At 45.8% G+C, this 18,465-nt stretch overlaps 1 protein-coding gene and 1 pseudogene across 1 annotated transcript; one reads left to right on the top strand and one right to left on the bottom strand.

Annotated features, from left to right (window-relative positions):
- Positions 1–7,804: 7,804 nt before the first annotated feature.
- LOC136477418 (thioredoxin-like protein HCF164, chloroplastic) lies at positions 7,805–11,047 on the bottom strand. The gene is made up of 5 exons (XM_066475577.1): positions 10,765–11,047; positions 10,273–10,488; positions 9,752–9,855; positions 8,645–8,986; positions 7,805–8,256 (listed from the first exon to the last, which is right to left on the bottom strand). Exons 1-4 carry the CDS (start codon positions 11,032–11,034, stop codon positions 8,704–8,706), a joined length of 873 nt encoding a protein of 290 aa, XP_066331674.1. The 5' UTR covers positions 11,035–11,047; the 3' UTR covers positions 7,805–8,256; positions 8,645–8,703.
- Positions 11,048–14,425: 3,378 nt separating this feature from the next.
- Positions 14,426–15,101, top strand: LOC136477411 (uncharacterized; annotated as a pseudogene).
- The last annotated feature ends 3,364 nt before the right edge of the window (positions 15,102–18,465 follow it).

Below are 18,465 nucleotides of genomic sequence, written 5' to 3'. Positions count from 1 at the left end.
CGAGCAGTTGTGGATCGCTCCCCAAAAACCTAATCGTCGTACACCCCGTGCAAGGTTCTTTGGCGGACGAGGATTCCGGAGGCACTACTCTCCCACTACTCTGTGCGGGTAGAGGTACGGGACGGGGAAGTCAGAGGACTGCTGAGATATGGTTTCTCTCGGGAGCGGTTGCGGAAGACCGAGATTTAGATCGACGGAGGACTACGGATATATGGCTACGACGGAAAGAAAGAAAGACAGCGGAGAATCCCAGGAGACAGAGAAGCGGAAGAGACGGTAACAGACGCAATCAGTTCGCCTTCACCATTAAAGAGAGAAACTCCCGTGATTATGGGGATTAAGTGGCAAAAGACTGGCCATGCACGCCCGCTTGCCACGGCCTCGGCCCACGCCCACAGCCACGGCCCGGCCGACGGCGGCAGCGGCGCACGCGCGCGCGTGGCACGCATATATCATTTTCTCAGCTTCTCAATTAAGATGAATAATTTCCAACCACATAAGCTGAGTCAACGTTCAGTCAAAATCCCGTATAGTATTAAACCATACAACGCTTAATGTTACGTACCATATAGTTTTATTTGATTTATTAAATATTATATGGGTTAAACCCATATTATATCCAATAATCCCCACCAAACTCTAGGGTTTGTAACAAAGTAGTCTCAGAACCATATTTCTTTTATATACCAGTGTTTCGATGGAGATTGTTAAGTTGAACATCCATCTAGAGCAATAGTTTTACTCAGTCACAACTGAACAATGGACTAAGCCTTGAATTGCCAGTTTTGTGTGAGGTGAATGTCACTAAAGTCCTTAGCTGATACTTGGCTACAAAAGACATCCCCTCTATTTGAAGCATATAAGTCATACTCCAGTGCCTTTCATGAGTATTTAGAGATCACCTGAATCTCATAGACTGTGACCAGCAGTCTGACTCATATAGGTGTGCTCCTTAAAAGATGTTCTGTAGGACAACATCTTTGCTTTAGCAAGCCACTTAGAACACATTAAGGTAAAAACTAATCTGCCTTACAGAAAGAAATGATATGCATTAGAAATAAGTCTTACTAAGGATCTTTCCTTATAATTTACTACTAGCTTGTTTCACCATTATACTTCACGGGATCTTCGATCATATAGAACAGGTTACCACTATAGTAAATTTTAAGTGAGTCTCAAACCCATCTCTCGAGATGCATTTTCTATCACATTGCGTGACAGATCCTTAGTGAACTGATCTATCAGATTGCTAGACGTGTGAACATAGTCCAACGCTATTACTCCAGAGTTTCTCAATTTTCTGACAGATTTTAGTCGTCTCTTAACATGCCTTGTAGACTATATATTGTCCTTAGAACTGTTAACCTTTATAATTATAGGCTGATTATCACAATTCATAGAAATAGCTGGTATGAGTTTTTCAATAACCGGTAAATCCATAAGGAGATCACAAAGCCACTTGGCCTCAGAGCCAGCAGTGTCTAATGCTTTGAGTTATGCTTTTATTGTAGACTTCGTTAAGATAGTCTGCTTGCAAGACTTCCAGGAAACAGCACCACCTCCAAGCGAAAATTCATATCCACTTGTGGCATAAAGCTCATCAGCATCAGAGATCCAGTTGGCATCACAATAGCCTTTCAATACCTTCGAGTGTTCGGTATAACGAGTACCATAGCTCATGGTGCCTTTTAGATAGCGCATCACTCTCTCAAGAGCACGCCAGTGATCATCTTTCGGGTTTGACACAAACCAGCTCAGCTTGCACACAACAAATGAGATGTCAGGCCTTGTTACACTAGCAAGATACATGAGTAAACCAATGATCTGGGAATATCTCAATCGATCCCTTGTTATTCTCCGATTTTTCCTTAATAGCACACTAGGGTCATAAGGTGTAGGAGCAGATGCACAGTCACTAAAACCAAAGCGACTCAGCACATTTTTCACATAGTGTGATTGTAACAGAGTTACCCCACCATCACCTTCTCTCAGAAGCTTGATATTAAGAATAACATCAGCCTCTCCCAAATCTTTCATCTCAAAATTTTTAGATAAAAATCCCTTCACCTCCTCGATCACTTTGAGGCTGGATCCAAAGATCAGTATGTCATCAACATATAAGCACAAAATGACTCCTTCACCCAATCATACCGACAGTACACACATTTGTCAGCTTCATTCATAACAAAGCCATCAGATATTAAAGTTCTGTCGAACTTCTCATACCATTGCTTAGGAGCTTGTTTTAGGCCATATAATGACTTTAATAATTTACACACCTTGCCTTCTTGACCATTTGCTACAAATCCATCTGGCTGATCCATATAGATCTCCTCCTCTAACTCTCCATTTAGGAAAGTTGTCTTAACGTTCATTTGATGAACGATGAGACCATAAGAGGCTGTCAGGGAAAGCAAAACTCGAATTGTGGTCAATCGGGCAACCGGTGAATAAGTATCAAAGAAATCCTCACCTTTCTTTTGAGTATAACCCTTGGCCATAAGCATTGCCTTGTACCTCTCGATAGTACCATCAGGCCTAAGCTTTTTCTTGAACACCCATTTGCACCCCTATAGGCTTGCACCCATAGGGACGATCAACTATTTCCCAAGTTCCATTAGACATAACAGAAACCATCTCACTCCGTACTGCTTCCTTCCATAAGTCAGCATCAGGAGAGAAATATGCCTCTTCAATGGTCGTTGGTGTGTCATCCACAAGGTACACAATATAGTCATCACCAAAAGACTTTGCAGTCCTCTGTCTCTTACTCTTTCTAGTGACTATAGTGTCATCCTCCTCAGAATTTTGCATATAGGGTTCCTCAATTTGTTCTATCGGAGTAAATTTTTTATGCTCATGGGGAATTATAAATTCATGACCAGTTGTGCTAGGTGCATTTTTCATGGGAAACTCATTCTCAAAAAATATAGCGTCTCTAGATTCCATGATTGTATCAACAGACATCTCAGGAATACTAGAATTTATAATTAAAAATCTATAACCCACGCTGTGAATAGCATAACCAATAAAAACACAATCAACAGTCTTTGATCCAAGCTTTCTTTTTTGTTTATTAGCACATTCACCTTTGCCAAACAACCCTAAGTTCGCAGGTAAGAGAGATTTAATCTCTTCTTCTCTCATTCCTCGAATGGTGTAATTTCTTTATTTTTTGTGGGCACTCTATTCAGGACATGATATGCTGTCAATATAGCATCACCCCACCATTCTTTAGATAGTCTCGTAGTCTCTAACATGGCATTAACCAAATTGGTTAGAGTGCGGTTCTTTCTCTCTGCAATCCCATTGGACTGTGGTGAGTATGGTTGCATCCTCTCATGAATAATTTCATGCACCGCGTAAAATTAAAAAAATTCATTTGAGAAATATTCTCCCCCACGATCGGACCACAAACGCTTGATTTTCTTCTTAAGTTGATTTTCTACCTCAGCTTTATAGACTTTAAAATAATGCAACGCTTCATCTTTAGTTTTTAATAAATACACGTAGCAAAATCTAGTACAATCGTCTATAAATGTCATGAAGTATCGTCTACCGCCTTTAGTCAATTCGTCATTCATTTAGCATAAATCAGAATGAACGAGTTCTAATAGTGCTAAGTTCCTCGCCTTAGCAGCCTTGTGGGGTTTGCGCGGTTACTTCGATTGCACACACACCAGGCACTTAGAATCTTTGACTAAGTTAAATTTCGGGATTAAATTCAGATTTGCAAGCCGCGTGAGACAACCAAAATTAATGCGATAAAGTCATGAATGCCATATATTCGACTCATCCGAAACATTAACATTGTTCACTACTTTATTACACATATCATCAAGCAAAGATAAGCGGAACAAGCCTCCGCAATCATAATATTTTTTAACAAATGTTCCATGTCTCGACACAACACACTTATTGGACTCAAGCACAATTTTAAAGCCACCGCGACACATCTGAGAACCGCTAACAAGATTCTTCTTGATGGAGAAGACATGTTGCACGTTCTTTAATAGCACCGTCTTTCCCGAAGTAAATTTCAGAACGACCGTACCAGCACCAAGAACATGCGCATGCGAACCGTTTCCCATCAGCAAGGCTCCAGTACTGCCGGCCTGATAGGAAGTAAATAAAGAAACATCAGCACACACATGAATATTAGCACTGCTGTCCATCCACTACTCAGGTGAAAGACAAACTGAGAGAACAAAAGGTAAAGAATTACCATACCCAGATTTTCCTCCTCCGGTCTCGCTAATCACCATGTTTGCTGATTTCTTTTCTTGCTTATATTTGCGGTCTGGGCACGCACTTGCCTAATGCTCTTCACTCCCCGCAAACAAAGCAACCTCCACATTTCTTGTTGTTTTTCTTCTTAAACTGTGCAGTTTACTTAGGTTTTGCATTGTTGTTCTCTTGCATGTTCTTCTTCCTTTTATTACGGAATGCAAATGAGTTTTTCTTCTGTACCATATTGGCAGCGGAAGACTCAACTCTCTTTCCACGGTTGTCTTTTGCTCTCGCCCTCTCCTCAACATTAAGAGATCCGATAAGTTCAGCCACGCTAAACTCCTGTCTCTTGTGTTTTAGAGAAGTAGCAAAATCCCTCCAAGATGGTGGCAGCTTGGCAATTATACCGCCGGCCATAAACTTGTCGGGCAATAGGCATGGAAAATGTTCTAGTTCCTTTGCTAGCGCATGTATCTCATGAGCCTGTTCGACCATATAATGGTTTTCAACCATTTTGTAGTCATACAACTGCTCCATAAAGTACAGCTCACTACCAGCATCAGAAACTCTAAACTTTGCCTCAAGAGCATCCCATAACTATTTGCCTGATGTGCAAGATATGCAGTTTTTCTCATACCTATGATGAAGTGCACTAATCACGACGTCTCGAAACAGGTTATCGGTAGCCAAGAACTTTTGCTCCTCCTCGAGAGTAAACTGTTCAGGCTTTCCCTGTGCGGCGTGATAGCAGTTCATCGCAGTCAACCACAATACCATCTTGGCACGCCATATCATAAAATTCTTGTCATCAAAATTATTTGGCTTTAAAGCAGCAGCAAAACTACTGACAAAAAATTGCCTAAGATTAGGTTTTTGGATTGTTAGAAATTTAGACATTTTCATGGTCAATTTAATCCAGAAAAATAACATCAGCAGGTTCGTGACGGCATATATGTGCATGTGTATATCTCTAATGAACGTTACAACATGCAGAGATGACATACAGATGGATACAGTAAAAGCGCAAAAGTACAGTAATCACAGAGATTAGATTATACCCAGTGAAGGGTCCTATGCCGAGGGCATCGGAGGCTCCATTCGCACTAGTCGACATAGTGCGTTGCTCGAAGTCGTGGACCATAGTCGATGTAGGACGATGTTCGTAGTGTAGTCCCATGAACGGATCACCAGGAAGAAGACGCCTTGCTGTTCCGCAGGCTATCACCGGAAAAAAGACGGGTTCCGAGAGCGATCACCACCAAGAAGAAGGCGTACGTGGACGAGCAGTCGCGGATCGCCCCCTAAAAACCTAATCGCCGCACACCCCGTGCAAGGTTCTCAGGCGGACGAGGGTTCCGGAGGCACCTGCTCTCCCGCTACTCCGTGCGCGCAGAGGTACGGGACGGGGAAGCTAGAGGGCTGCTGAGATGTGGTTTCTCTCGGGAGCAGTTGCGGAAGACCAAGATCTGGACTGACGAAGGACTGCAGATTTATGACTGCGACGGAAAGGGAAAAAGACAGCGGAGAATCCCAGGAGACGGAAAAGCGGAAGGGACGGTAACTGACGCAATCAGTTCGCCTCCACCATCAAACGGAGAAACTCCCGTGATTATGTGGATTAAGTGGCAAAAGACTGGCCACGCCCGCCGCCTTCCTGGGCCGGCGGCGGCGGCGCGCGCGCGTGTGGCACGCCTATGTGCTTTTCTTAGCTTCTCAATTAAGATGAATAATTTCCAACCATATAAGCTGAGTCAACGTTCAGTCAAAATTCCGTATGGTATTAAACCATACAACGCCTAATGTTACGTATCATAGAGCTTTATTGCCCATATTATATCGAACAGTTTTAAGTGAAAAAGCCAGGTAAAACTTCGGGGCTTTTCATCGTTCTTAGCTAAATCACATATACGATTTATATATATCGCCAAAAATAAAAAAAGAAGTCTGCCAATCTTTTCATGACAACTAATCACATATACGATTTCAAGAAAGAATTGCTAGTGGGAAAAGACAAATCCAATTGCAAAATAAAATATGTTGCCCCATAAACAAAACTAAAACGAGTTGTATGTGAGGTAACGCAAACGAAAATGAAACAAAGCTACTTTCGTTACCGGCGGGAGACAAATTTGATATACATCCCTTTACGTTTGCGTTACTATGCAAGGAGCCAAACAACACGGAAGTACTATTGGAAGCAATATACTCTGAATATTAGCCGAACGCTAAGCATTAACAGGTGAACGAAAGTGTATACATTGCCAATGTCGTTGCCTGATTACATCTGAACAATGTATATCATCCAACTAAGCAAAGAATTCAAACGCCTAAACACTAGTCTGAAACAGCAACCTATCTTGCCATTACAACTTGAGAACAAGGAACTACCATGACCAACTGGAGCATGGCTCTAAAACCTTCAGTTGCATCCTTAAGCGATCGACGAACTCGCCGAGACAACGCGAACATCGGACTGGCCGATGACAACACTGCTGCTGCCGCTGAGGCGGTGAGCACCGCGCAGTCGCGCACGCGCTGGACCGGAGCATTGCTAGTAGAACCACGGTGGCTGGGCTCCAAGGATATGACGACGTTTTCTGCTTGCTCTGCCATGACTGCTCCACCTCGTCACCGTTGTACGACTGCGAGGCCGTCCGGGTCCGATCGGTGGAGTCGACAGAATTGGGCTCCCACGAGCACGTCCAGGCGTTGCTGGCAGAGCTATTGCTCCCCGCAGACTCTTGCGGCTCGGTCTCCCCGCAGATGTCACGCATGGAGACGTACTTGTGCATGCTCGGAAATCGGCTCCATGAGGTCGTCCTTCACGCCGACCTCCGACTCCACCATGAGGGTTGCCGCCGTACACGGGCCAGGTGACGACGTCCCGATGCGCCATTTCGTCGAACACGGCCCGCGTCGACGAGCGCGTTGGCGACGTGGAGGTGGGGCGCAAGGTCCACGCTGAGGAGCAGCGCGGCCACCGCCGCTGGCGGTCCCCGAAGGAGCGCTGCGGCCTCCATCTCCCGCTCCACCATCCGCAGCGCCACCACCACCGCTCGGCCAACGCGGGCGAGCTCTCACCTGGCCACCGCGAACGGCGCGCGTCGGCACGCCGCCGCCGCCGCCTCTCTCCGTGCGTGTGTGCGTGTGAGCGCGACAGATGATAAGGTTAGGAGAGATGGGCATTTTGGATATTTTCACTGACCCGACCCACATGTCAGATCTTCTAAACGGTAAAAAACAAACAGAATGTGAACGAAATTGCTTGAAAGGCAAAAGAGTTAAGAGCAATGACACTTACGAGAGCTCAAATTTTTTAATGGTTTGTAGATTATTGTAAACTTTTTTAATGACACAGGTAAAACCCTAAGTAATTTTCTCTCGTGGGACGGTGCTCAATCATCAGCTATTAAAAAAGCGCAAATGGTCAGGATGTTCTTCTCCTCGAGACGATCTGGCCTTATAATTGACAATCATTAGAACAGCAGGTTTTTTTTTCTTCTTTTGTTTGGACTGTGTATATTTATGGATGTTGGAAATGAGCTCACAACTATTTTACCAACTCGATCAATGATTGTGAATCAATAATAATTCTTTCTTCCTTATTATAAAAAAATAAGTACGCAAAAAGGTCGCCGGGCAACGGAGTGGCAGACAACCTGATTACACAAAAGGAGATGACCTGATTGACAACGGTGTTCAAGGCTGGCTGGCATGTGTTACACGAGCAACGAATAAAAGCAAGGAGAAAAGCAAGCTTCTTTCATGATCCACTCACCCTACTGTTTTTAAAACATACAACAGTATTTCTGCATTTGCCGTACAACACGCAACCGTTTCAGTATCACTGACAAACCCGCGCCGAAGATGGACCCCGAATCCACAGGCACATGCACAGCATATCACCGTCCCAAAGATGATTGCGTCTTCTGTGATTTTTTGGAATGTACCACCTCTTTCCAGCGCCCCCATGTTCGATACCGAGACTGAATACTACTACATTACAGTATAGCCTAGCATCTCCTCCTGCAAAAACACGATTGTAAGTTGTCAAAATTGGTATAGATCACAATCATGAAGTGTCAATTCCACTTGCTGTGATTCATTTCTTTTATATTAAGGCAATTTTAAATTAGCTTCATAGTTCAAAAACTTGTGGTATAGGTCACAAAAGGTCCAATGTTTTTTTTTTGGCTGGCAGGAAGCCATTTCAATGTGCAAAAGAAATCCACAGCTTGTAAACTTGTGGTAACCTACTATAGTATCTTGTTAAAGATATAAAATCTTAAACAGGCCTGAAAAAGTACACGTCCGAGGCATTTTTTAAAACTAACTGAGCTATTTTATTTAAAAAAAAAATGCATAACAGACGTACATAATGACTTGTACGAGATTAACAGAAAGAAAGGCTTACTTGTCAATTGGTCCTGACATTAAAACTAGAATTACTGCTGCCCACATAGAAAACAACTACTAGCCATGACTTCTGGGATCAGGAACTTGATGAACTTTCCTAGATTCAGCACTCGAGAACTGACCGACCACTCGTGCATGAGGTATATTGGGATCACCAGAAGCAAGTGCAACCACGTTGTCACGAAAATACTGTTTTGGAAGTCTCCCAACAACATTGCCTTCCTCATTTCCTTCCTTATCCAGAAAGGCAAAGTGAGGAATGCCTTCCACCCCGAACTCATCAAGCTCTTGTTCCCACTTTGTATTGTCAACATTCAGCATTACAAAATTGACACGGTCCCTGGAAAGAACGCTCGAGATGTGTAAATAGCTTTGGTGAGAACCCGACAAATAAAGACAGCAAATTCAAAGATGATCTTGGTCAATAATTGTGTTTTGATGTTGGATAATCATTGCGCCATTGAACATGGAAACTTGGCGAAAGTGTGAAACACTTTGTAAACAGAACTTCTATACTTACTGTTTATCCAGTTTAATTATAAGAAGAAATTACAATAATTAAGCTATATGATTGTGTATGCTTTGAATGATCAAGTGAGGAAAACCTATCCACACAGAACTAATTTCCATATATAGCAGTCCAGCTATAAGGTTTGTTCTTATCCTATAGGATCATAAGGGATAAACACCACCAGGACACAGCTGGACAGCATCAGCTGCTAGCTGGTGGTTATGACTCTTGGGGAGACTTGGATTAATTCTTCTTGCTTGCTTGTTTGATTGATTGCATGAAACAGTAAGTGATCAGCCTTCAGAGCCAAACCTTGCACAAAACGAACACATAACTTCCTAACAATAGATCTAACAAACTGACAATAATCCTATCTTATCTAACTTGCTTAAGGCCTTAACTGATGGTGGCTGGCTGTGCCAGCCGTGCAGCAACTTGTATCCCGGCTGTCACACCCATAACAAGGTCCAATCGAGTGTGGTTAATAGGATAGGCAACACAATAAAGCATGGACAGGCATTGATTCTATGAAATGAACCACAGTTGTTATTCCCAATCAAGGTTTAAAGTTCAGAAATGTGAAAAGTGGTGTACTTGTATTGTTGTTCAACTTTGTATATATCTGGAGCTAATTCTCTGCAGACTTCGCACCAGTCTGCATAAAACTCAACAACAGTGGGCTTGCCATTTGAAAGAGCCTGCAGATGAATTTATCAGGTTAAGTTTCGTAAGCATTTATGGTGAAGAAAAACATCTACAAAACAATGTGATTCCAGCTTAACAGGGTTTTTGGTCAAAGTCAATTCAACAAAGTGAACAGAATGGAACAGATTAATCTGAAGAATGTTAGTAACATCATGACAGGAGCTAGATTAATCGTGTATTAAGCAAAGAATATCAATACAACCTGAAGAAACCAAAGATGCATGGATTCAATAACAGGTCAGCGAAAAAAGAAGAAACCAATGATACAGTTTGTAAATACCAGCCAATTATTTTTGTTTTTGGAAATCAACCAATTAACTAAATAAACACAAAGCACAGTATAGTTCAAGTATATCAACTCTAGTATTTTCACCAGGCACACAATCCACATCAAGGACAGAAACGCTGACCTCTTCATATGGCACCGCATTAGCTGCAAGATCTTTAAGAGACGCCTCGCTAAGATTGAGCCTCTGGGATGCAAAGAGAGCCACCGCCCCAAGAGTAGACAGTAGTGCTACCCTTCTGTTGAGATCCTTATTTGGGAGAGCTGTAAGCCCAGCATCCTGGAGTGTACTAGTCCGAGCCTCTTCTTCGGTAGACTCAGCTTTCACAGCTTGCTCATCCTATGAAAGGAAAAAAACCACGTCACTCCGCCCTTCTCATTGGGTGATTGGCATATAACCTAGCAAGAGTAGTATTGACTCAAGACTGCAAAATTCCAGCAACTTGTTTGTGCCTTCTACCATCTACATAGGTTAGGAGTTCTAGCAGACTATGATTTTGCTCGGATTACTCTGAAGAATAATAATCTCCACGGGTTCATTTCGCATGCAAGGAAATAAAAATACGAGAACTTCAGGTACACAATCTTTGATGTGCTATGAAAATTGAAAACGCACCGTCTCTGGCTCCGCGGAGTCGGGCGGCGCGACGAAGGCGAGGGTCCTTGGCTGGCGCAGGCCCCACCGCGGCCGCAGGCGGAGCGAAGAGGACGGACGGGAGCAGCATCGGACTTCGGCGAGGCTCGGCGAGAGAAGGCCGGAACACCTCGATGAGGCCACGCTCGCCATTTCACTCACTCTAGATTTTGCAGCTTTGCCTAGGCTCGGAGCAGAGTCAAACGCGGAGGCGGAGGAGAACTGGAGAAGGATGATGTGGGTGGCCAGCATGGCGCCACGCCGCCCGGAATCGTGCGATGTATGGGGGGTGGGCTATTTGGGCTTTGGGAAAGCCCAACGTGTAAGGCAGCGAAGCAGCCAATTTTTTTTTTTTTTGAGTGGAAGCAGCAACCCAATTGGTCCATACCGCACGAACAACACGCGATGGTCCAATAGGAGTGATATTTCCGGCCCAATAGAACCACTGTACCGACACTTCTTTCCAAAGCAGAAAAAGCCCCTTTTCTTCTTCGTCCTAATAACAAATACGAGAAGGATACCCGCGCCTTGCTATTGATTTATAATGAAATTAAACTATTCATATAATTCTTAGGAAGGGTTTAGCTATTATAAACTAATGTTAATGGATAGCGTGACACGTTGATGTGGACAACTAAATGTATGTTATATTAGTGGATGATGTGTCTAACTGACGTACAACATGTTCGTTTAGCTGTGGCTTGTCGTAAACGATCGTAAATTTCCAGCCGGAACATTATTTTTCTCTCACACAAACCAGCCAATAGTTCTTCTTCACGAACCAGCAACGATACGAATCAGCCAACCAAACAGGCTGATAGATATCATAACTGCTTGTGCTAGTGAACTTTAATTGCAAGTGACAGTGGATTATTGAGGTGAACACCTTGCATGTTAAGATAATATTCTAGTGAGGTTTAGGATTCTAAGAGATATAGACAGATATAGATGTCTGTGCATAACGGGATGTAAAATTTATTTCATAGTTATCTCGATGATTTATGGCTCAAAGATTCATTTAACAATCACGTCATGGGTTTCATTCATCTCAGGATCGAACTCAATATACTGTGTCTAGACACGTGCTACTCTAACTCATATAGCTACAAGAGGCTTAGATATTTATTCGGTGATTACATCGTGTTCATAAGGAAAAATGGTATATTTTATGTCTAGATTATCATCGCATCGAACTCCAAAAACTAGAGATCTTACTCTCTGAACTTTCAAAACCCTTCAACTTACCTATCTACACGTTTGAAGTGGGTTTTGAAGACGTTTGTTTTTTTTTCTTATTTAAAAAAATTTGATAAATACTTAATAAGGTTGTTAAACCATAAAAATATCTCTAAGGTTCTAAAATTTTGGAAACAAAATTCTAGAGATAGGCTGGGACACTAACCATCCAAATAAAATATTTAGAGCTTGTAAAAATATTTTTAAAATCTTTTACGAATTAAATTTAGCTCTCAAAAATGTACAAAATATCCAAAGACACAAAAAAATCCCAAAACATTCTAATCGATGTCTAAGCATGTTTTGAAAACTTTTCACAACAAAAAAGACCTTGTTCGTTTCGCTAAAATTTGGCTTATGCTAATTTGTTGTGAGAGAAAAACATTGTTCGTTCGCTGAAAAATAATGCTGAAGTAGTGCAGCAGAATAGGGCCAAAGATAAGAAACAACCAACACGAATGTATAGTTGCTGAAGCAGTGCAGCAGAATATGACCAAAGATAATAAACAACCAACACGAATGTATTGCATTCATGCCGGTTGCATATGTTCATGGTGAAAAGGTTCTAAACACGTTTAGATTAGAAAGTTTTGGAAGTTTTCTAGATATTTCTTTCGATTTTGCTAGATTTAAATCTAATTGTTTTGAGCTTGTAGATATATTTTCACGAGCTTTTAATATTTTTACTTATATTCAGGAGTTCAGGAGATAACATGTCAAATTTTAAAGTTTATTAAGCAGAAAAATCATACTAGAACGATGGTTCATAGAGCTAAATGATTTTTTCCCCTATGCATAAAGAGGAAGAGAAAACGCACAATGGCCAACCTAACCAGCTCTTTCCAGCGAGCCCCCACATATATGAAGCCCAATAAACAAGTCTGAGATTTACGCCCGGTACGTGAGCCCAGCGCGCAGAATCTTCCAAACTCAATTCATTATTATCTGTTGTTACACCTAAAAAACACGGAGAGGTGTCGTCAAACTCACTCCGTGTGCGCGCCTCCGAGTCCGATGTGCGTCTCCGTCTCTCCGAGTCTGATACAATCAGTCTCCACGTAGGAGTACGTTGTATCGCCTCGCCCGGGCTCGCGACCCTGGAAACAGAAGCGGAGACTGCGTCGGGGACGGATCACCAAGCCCACCGGCTGTAGGATGCCGTTCGCATCACAGGCGCGCCAGGAGCCGCTTGCCGACGCTATAGATGTCCAACGGGCCGCCCCAGCCTGGCCCGGCATGGGCCCGTGCCAGGCACGGCCCGATGGAGTTCGGGCCGGCACGGCATGTCGTGCCTCCTGGGCCGTGCCGAGGCAGGCACCGTGCCTGACCTATGGCTCAGGCACAGCCTACTGGGCCGATTTTCGAGCCAGGCTGCCCCGATAAGCACGCCCTGTTAGGGAGGCCGGGCCAGCCTAAGGCCCGCTTCAGCAGGCGATGACAGCGTCGAGGTCGAGGGGGCCGCCGGCCGCGTCGGTGGCATCAGAAAGAGGAAAGGGAAGAACAGAAGGGGCAGTAGGGGGCGAGGGGCAGCACGGGAGCGCGGTGGCGGCGGTCGACGCCGGCGCGCTCGCCCTGGCCTCGAGGCAGATCCGCAGCGTCAACCGTCGGAGCAGGCAACGGGACGCCAGATCCGGTCGTCCAAAGCCGGCTGCCGCGCTCGAGGCCGACGGCGGTGCATGGAAGAGGCCGCAGAGACGAGAGAGAGGCGGGGAAAGCGAGACAGGTAGGCAGCTGCTTGAGCTGGATCCAGCGGCCTCGTAGGCCGCGGCAGCGCACCCGAGGCGCGGAGCCTGGGGCCGACGCACTCGCTCCCGAGGCGCAACCGCGAGGAGGGAAGGAAACGCGGCGCCACCTGCCGACGAGCGGAGGACAGGGGAGCAAAGTCGCGAGGGAGGGCGGAGTGCGACGCTGCCGGCGCAGAGGAGTGAGTGCGGCGAGGCCGCGTGGGGAGGGGACTGCGCGGGGCGGCGGAGAGGGAGAGGGGAGGGGAGTTAGGGTTCGAGGGTCGGAGCGTGGGGCTGCGCGGGGGAGGAGGCTGCGGCCTGCTGCAGACGAGCAGGCCGGGCCACCACCGGGCCTCACGTTGAGGAGCGGGCCATGCCGTGCCAGCCCACGTGCCTGGGGTAAGATCCAGGCACGGCCTGTTCCTCCGGACGTGCCAGCCTGGGCCCGCTAGCTGCCGGGCTGGGCCGGGCTTGGGCCGGGCCAAGACAGCGGGCTTCATGGCCAAGTATAACCGCCGCTCGCCTCGCACGCGCGCCGTAGGTGGGCGGCCCTTCTGCTTGCCGAGCTGTGAGCTCCTGGGCTGGTGCAGTGCAGTCGAGATTTAAGCCGAAGCGGAGGCCGCAACTATTCCTGTCTCCGTCTCCCCGCCCGGTCGCCGTTAGCCCGTGATCCTTCCACAACCATGATGGTCCCCCTCGACCCCTCGGACAAGCCCACCTCGCAGCGCTGCATTGCGGAGGGCGACACCGTCGTGGTGTACGAGCGCCACGATTCGATGTGCGCCGTTCGCACCGGCGGTTTGCTCCAGAGCCGGTTCAGTGTTGTCTGCCACGACGACTGGATCGGCCGCCCCTTCGGATCCAAGATATTCGGCACAGGTTGCGGAGGCAAGACAGGCAGTGGGTTCGTGCACCTCCTGGCGCCGACCCGGAGCTCTGGACTCTGGTGCTCAGCCACCGGACCCAGATCCTTTACATTCCTGACATCAGCTTCGTCGTGGCCTACCTCGAGCTTGTACCCGGTTGCGTTGTTCTCGAGTCCGGTACAGGCAGCGGATCGCTCACCACTTCGCTGGCACGCGCCGTCGCGCCGCATGGCCGCGTCCACACCTTCGATTTCCACAAGCAGAGGGCCGCCTCAGCAAGGGAAGACTTTGAGAAGACTGGCTTGAGCAGCCTCATCACAGTATGTGGGGATGCACAAGGGGAAGGGTTCCTAGCTAGAGGAGTATTGTGCATTGTTGTGGTGCTGATGCTGTCTTCCTGGAGTTGCCCCAGCCTTGGCTTGCAATACCATCTGTTGGGTTGATGCTAAAGAAAGACGGTGTTCTGTGCTCCTTTTCGCCTTGTATTGAGTAAGTGCAGCGTGCTTGTGAAACCATGAAAACATTGCTCTGAAGAGTATCACCGTGCGTTAAGGCATGTGTGCAGCCTCTTCCGCAGAAAAGAAGAATGTTCAGAACCCCAGATGAAAACACAGACTGCCCACAAAAGGATTTCCTTCATTGTGGTTAGGACATGCAGCAGTGCTAGAGGGCACACTGGGTACTTAACCTTTTGCAAGACTTTGCGTGTGACAGGCAAACAGAGTCATAAAATAGGTGAGTGTAAGGATTAGCTGATGACAAAAGTTGATAGAAAATTACAGTCCATTTTTAAGCACATTTGTAAATTCATGTATGCCCAAAAATTCATGAACCCCGTGCAACGCACCGGCACAATATGGTCCCGTTCGCTTCGCTGAAAAAACAAGCCGAAACACTGTTTCGGTTGATTTATTGTGAGAGAAAAATAATGTTCCGACTGAAAAAACAAACTGAAAAGTACGAATTATAAGACAAGTAAACGGGGCCATATATAATATACGGAGTAACCCATAACCGCCATAAAATTGGCTCATCTATTTTTTTTCTTCGCAGTTCCCACGCTCCTGCGAACACGACTAATCGGCCGGAATCCCCCGGCTTTACCGGTTTACACCCCAAAAATCGCCCGCTCGTGCTGTGCGCCCCGTGAATTGGGCACGGCCGGAGGAGAGATTTGCAAAAATGGGACTCGAAACATCGATCGTTTGCAGATTTGACATTGGACCCACATTCATAGACACAGATGGACCCACTTGTCATCCATCCGAATGTCAACATAATCAAGGAGTCAATCTTTCATGTGTCATTTTTGCAATTTTTTCCTTTTCTTCTCCGATCTCTAATCCATCACCAGATTAGCTAGAGTTCGTGTCCCCTGACGAAAACAAGAAGTGGTAACGGATTGGAGCCGGGGTCCCGGCTCCCGGCTCCCGGAGCACGTATGATTGACGCCGCGTGCGCGCTCGCATCGCTCGCCCGGCCGGCCCTCTCACATAGGCAAGCGGAAAGTGCCAGCGATTGCGATGCCGCGCACGATCATTCTGTCGCCGGCTCGGCTGGCCGCTCGTTCGTTGCCCGTTTGCCACGCTTGCGTGCCATCCTGCCAATGCAAGCTGGGCTGCCTTGTCTCTGCATGCCCCGTTGCTTGTCGCGGCCCCGTCGTCTTTGATCCCTGCCAACCAGCTTGCACGAAAACAAATTGGAAAATGCGTAGCAACGAACTGCTGGGGCCAATGATGGGCAGTGGTTGGGGATACTTATTTATCTGTCAGAGGAATTTAGGTCCTGTGAGAGGCCAAGAGCCACATTTGCCAGACGACTAGATCTTGACAGCGTCTTCTGAATCTCTAGCCAGCCAGCCGTGATGCGTTTCAATGCATGCGGCCATTAGTCCTGATCGTTCCACTAATACAGCCAATTCTCGTGAAACATGTGAGCCTACAGAGTGGTTTCCAATCGTCACTCTCTGCAGAGGAGAAACGTAATACTAAGAGTTGTTAATAGAATGCTGATCGTTTTGTTTAGTCTCCTCAGCTTTGTCCCTTGCGATGTACTCCCTCCGTCCCAGAATATCTGTCGTTCTCGCTTCCCGAGAAACAACTTTAATAAAATATATATTAAAAAATATTATTATTTATAGTACATAATTAGTATCATCGGAAAGATCTTTGAATCTAGTTTTTTAATAAATTTATTTGGAGATACAAATGTTGCTAGTATTTTCTACAAATCGAGTCAAACTTGTGACACGAAAACCGGAAACGACTATTAATCTGGGACAGAGGGAGTACACTTTACTGCTGTAACATTCTATAGCGGAATGTTTCACCTTAAACTTTGTGCCGGCATAAGACTTTGTCGTTGGGGGTGTGGGGGGGGGTGTGGGGGGGGGGGGGGGGGGGGGGGGGGGGGGGGGACCGTGGTCCCCGGCTGGGGCGGATCCAGGGCCCGGGCTGCAGCCCGGGGCGAGTCTATGTAGCCCCTTTAACATATGTGGTGTTTAGTCTAAAAAACTATGATCTTAATTAGATAAAATGAGGCCTAGGAAGCAAGACCAAACTATTTTGAACGTGAATCAGCAGCTCAGCCCGGGGCGCAGCCCCGTTCTGGATCCGCCCCTGAATACATGTAGGAGTACAATGCTTCAGATGAACAGCAATTCGCACTGTGTGGAATTTAGGCAACTGCAATTGCCAGACTTTGGTCTCAGGTAGTAGCTGGGACTTTGATCCAGATCACTTCTTGAAATTCATGGGCGGCAATCCCGTTTCTGAACAGGCTTAAGCTTACACATCACAAAACCCTATTGGAACCCCTCTTGTCTAGCTAGGACCCAGAAGAGCTAAATTCTTGGCAAACAAAGACAGAAAAAAAAAACTTCATAAAGGCGAAATCTAAAGAAGTAGATCTCGTCAATGCAAAGATTATATTACTCGAGTTGTACCAAGACATGCATGCACACTCATTGCATGAAGATCAGGGAAAAGCAGTTCTTGGAGCAGGGACAGAAACGCATGAAATGACCCACAAATGTTTGGCAAAGCTGGTGCACCACTAGGTACTGCTGGTGCCTGGTGGCTGGTGCCCCATATCCTGCGTCGCCAAGATTTCCAGCATCTTCATTCATATCCGCCGAAACTGGCATCGCTAATGCCTCATTGCTTACCGTTTTGAAGGAAGATAAGATTGGACCTGCTCCGTTTTTTTTTTGTGTGTGTGTGTGTGATGGAACACGAACGAAAGGAAGAGATCTACTCCATAGCAGCTTATTGTTGGTCGTTGTAAGCTGATGATGGCACGGACTATTCTGTCCTGAAGATGACCCGGCTCATTGTCACCTTCATTCAGACAGAACAAACTTGAAGCCATCAATGCTCGGAAGAAGGTAGTACTCCTACAGGGCTACAAGCATTTGGATAGAGAAAAACAATGATGTGAGATTTTGTTCTTTTAGGCCTTGTTTAGATCACTCTCAAATTCCAAGTTTTTTCACTTTCTTTCCATCACATCAATTTTTAGCCGCTTGCATGGAGCATTAAATATAGGTAAAAAAAATAACTAATTGCACAGTTTAGTTGGAAATCACGAGATGAATCTTTTGAGCTTAGTTGGTCCACGATTGGACAATATTTATCAAATAAGACGAAAGTGCTACTATTCATCGGTTTGAAATTATTCACAATCCAAACAAGGCCTTATTGAGCCTTGGCCTTTAGCCTTTCTCGCGTACTCCAACGCTTTGAAAACTTTTGAGAAAGCTGAAGCAAGCCACGCCCGTAGGCTTTTTCCGAAAGCCTCTCGTGTGCTTTTGCGTCCGGTTAAAACGAGGCATAGATTCCCCTTGGATTTCTGTAACC

This window comes from Miscanthus floridulus, chromosome 1 (genome assembly GCF_019320115.1).
Source record: "Miscanthus floridulus cultivar M001 chromosome 1, ASM1932011v1, whole genome shotgun sequence".
NCBI lineage: Eukaryota > Viridiplantae > Streptophyta > Magnoliopsida > Poales > Poaceae > Miscanthus > Miscanthus floridulus.
Note: the sequence above shows the minus strand (reverse complement) of the source record. Positions and strands in the feature narration are given on the sequence as shown.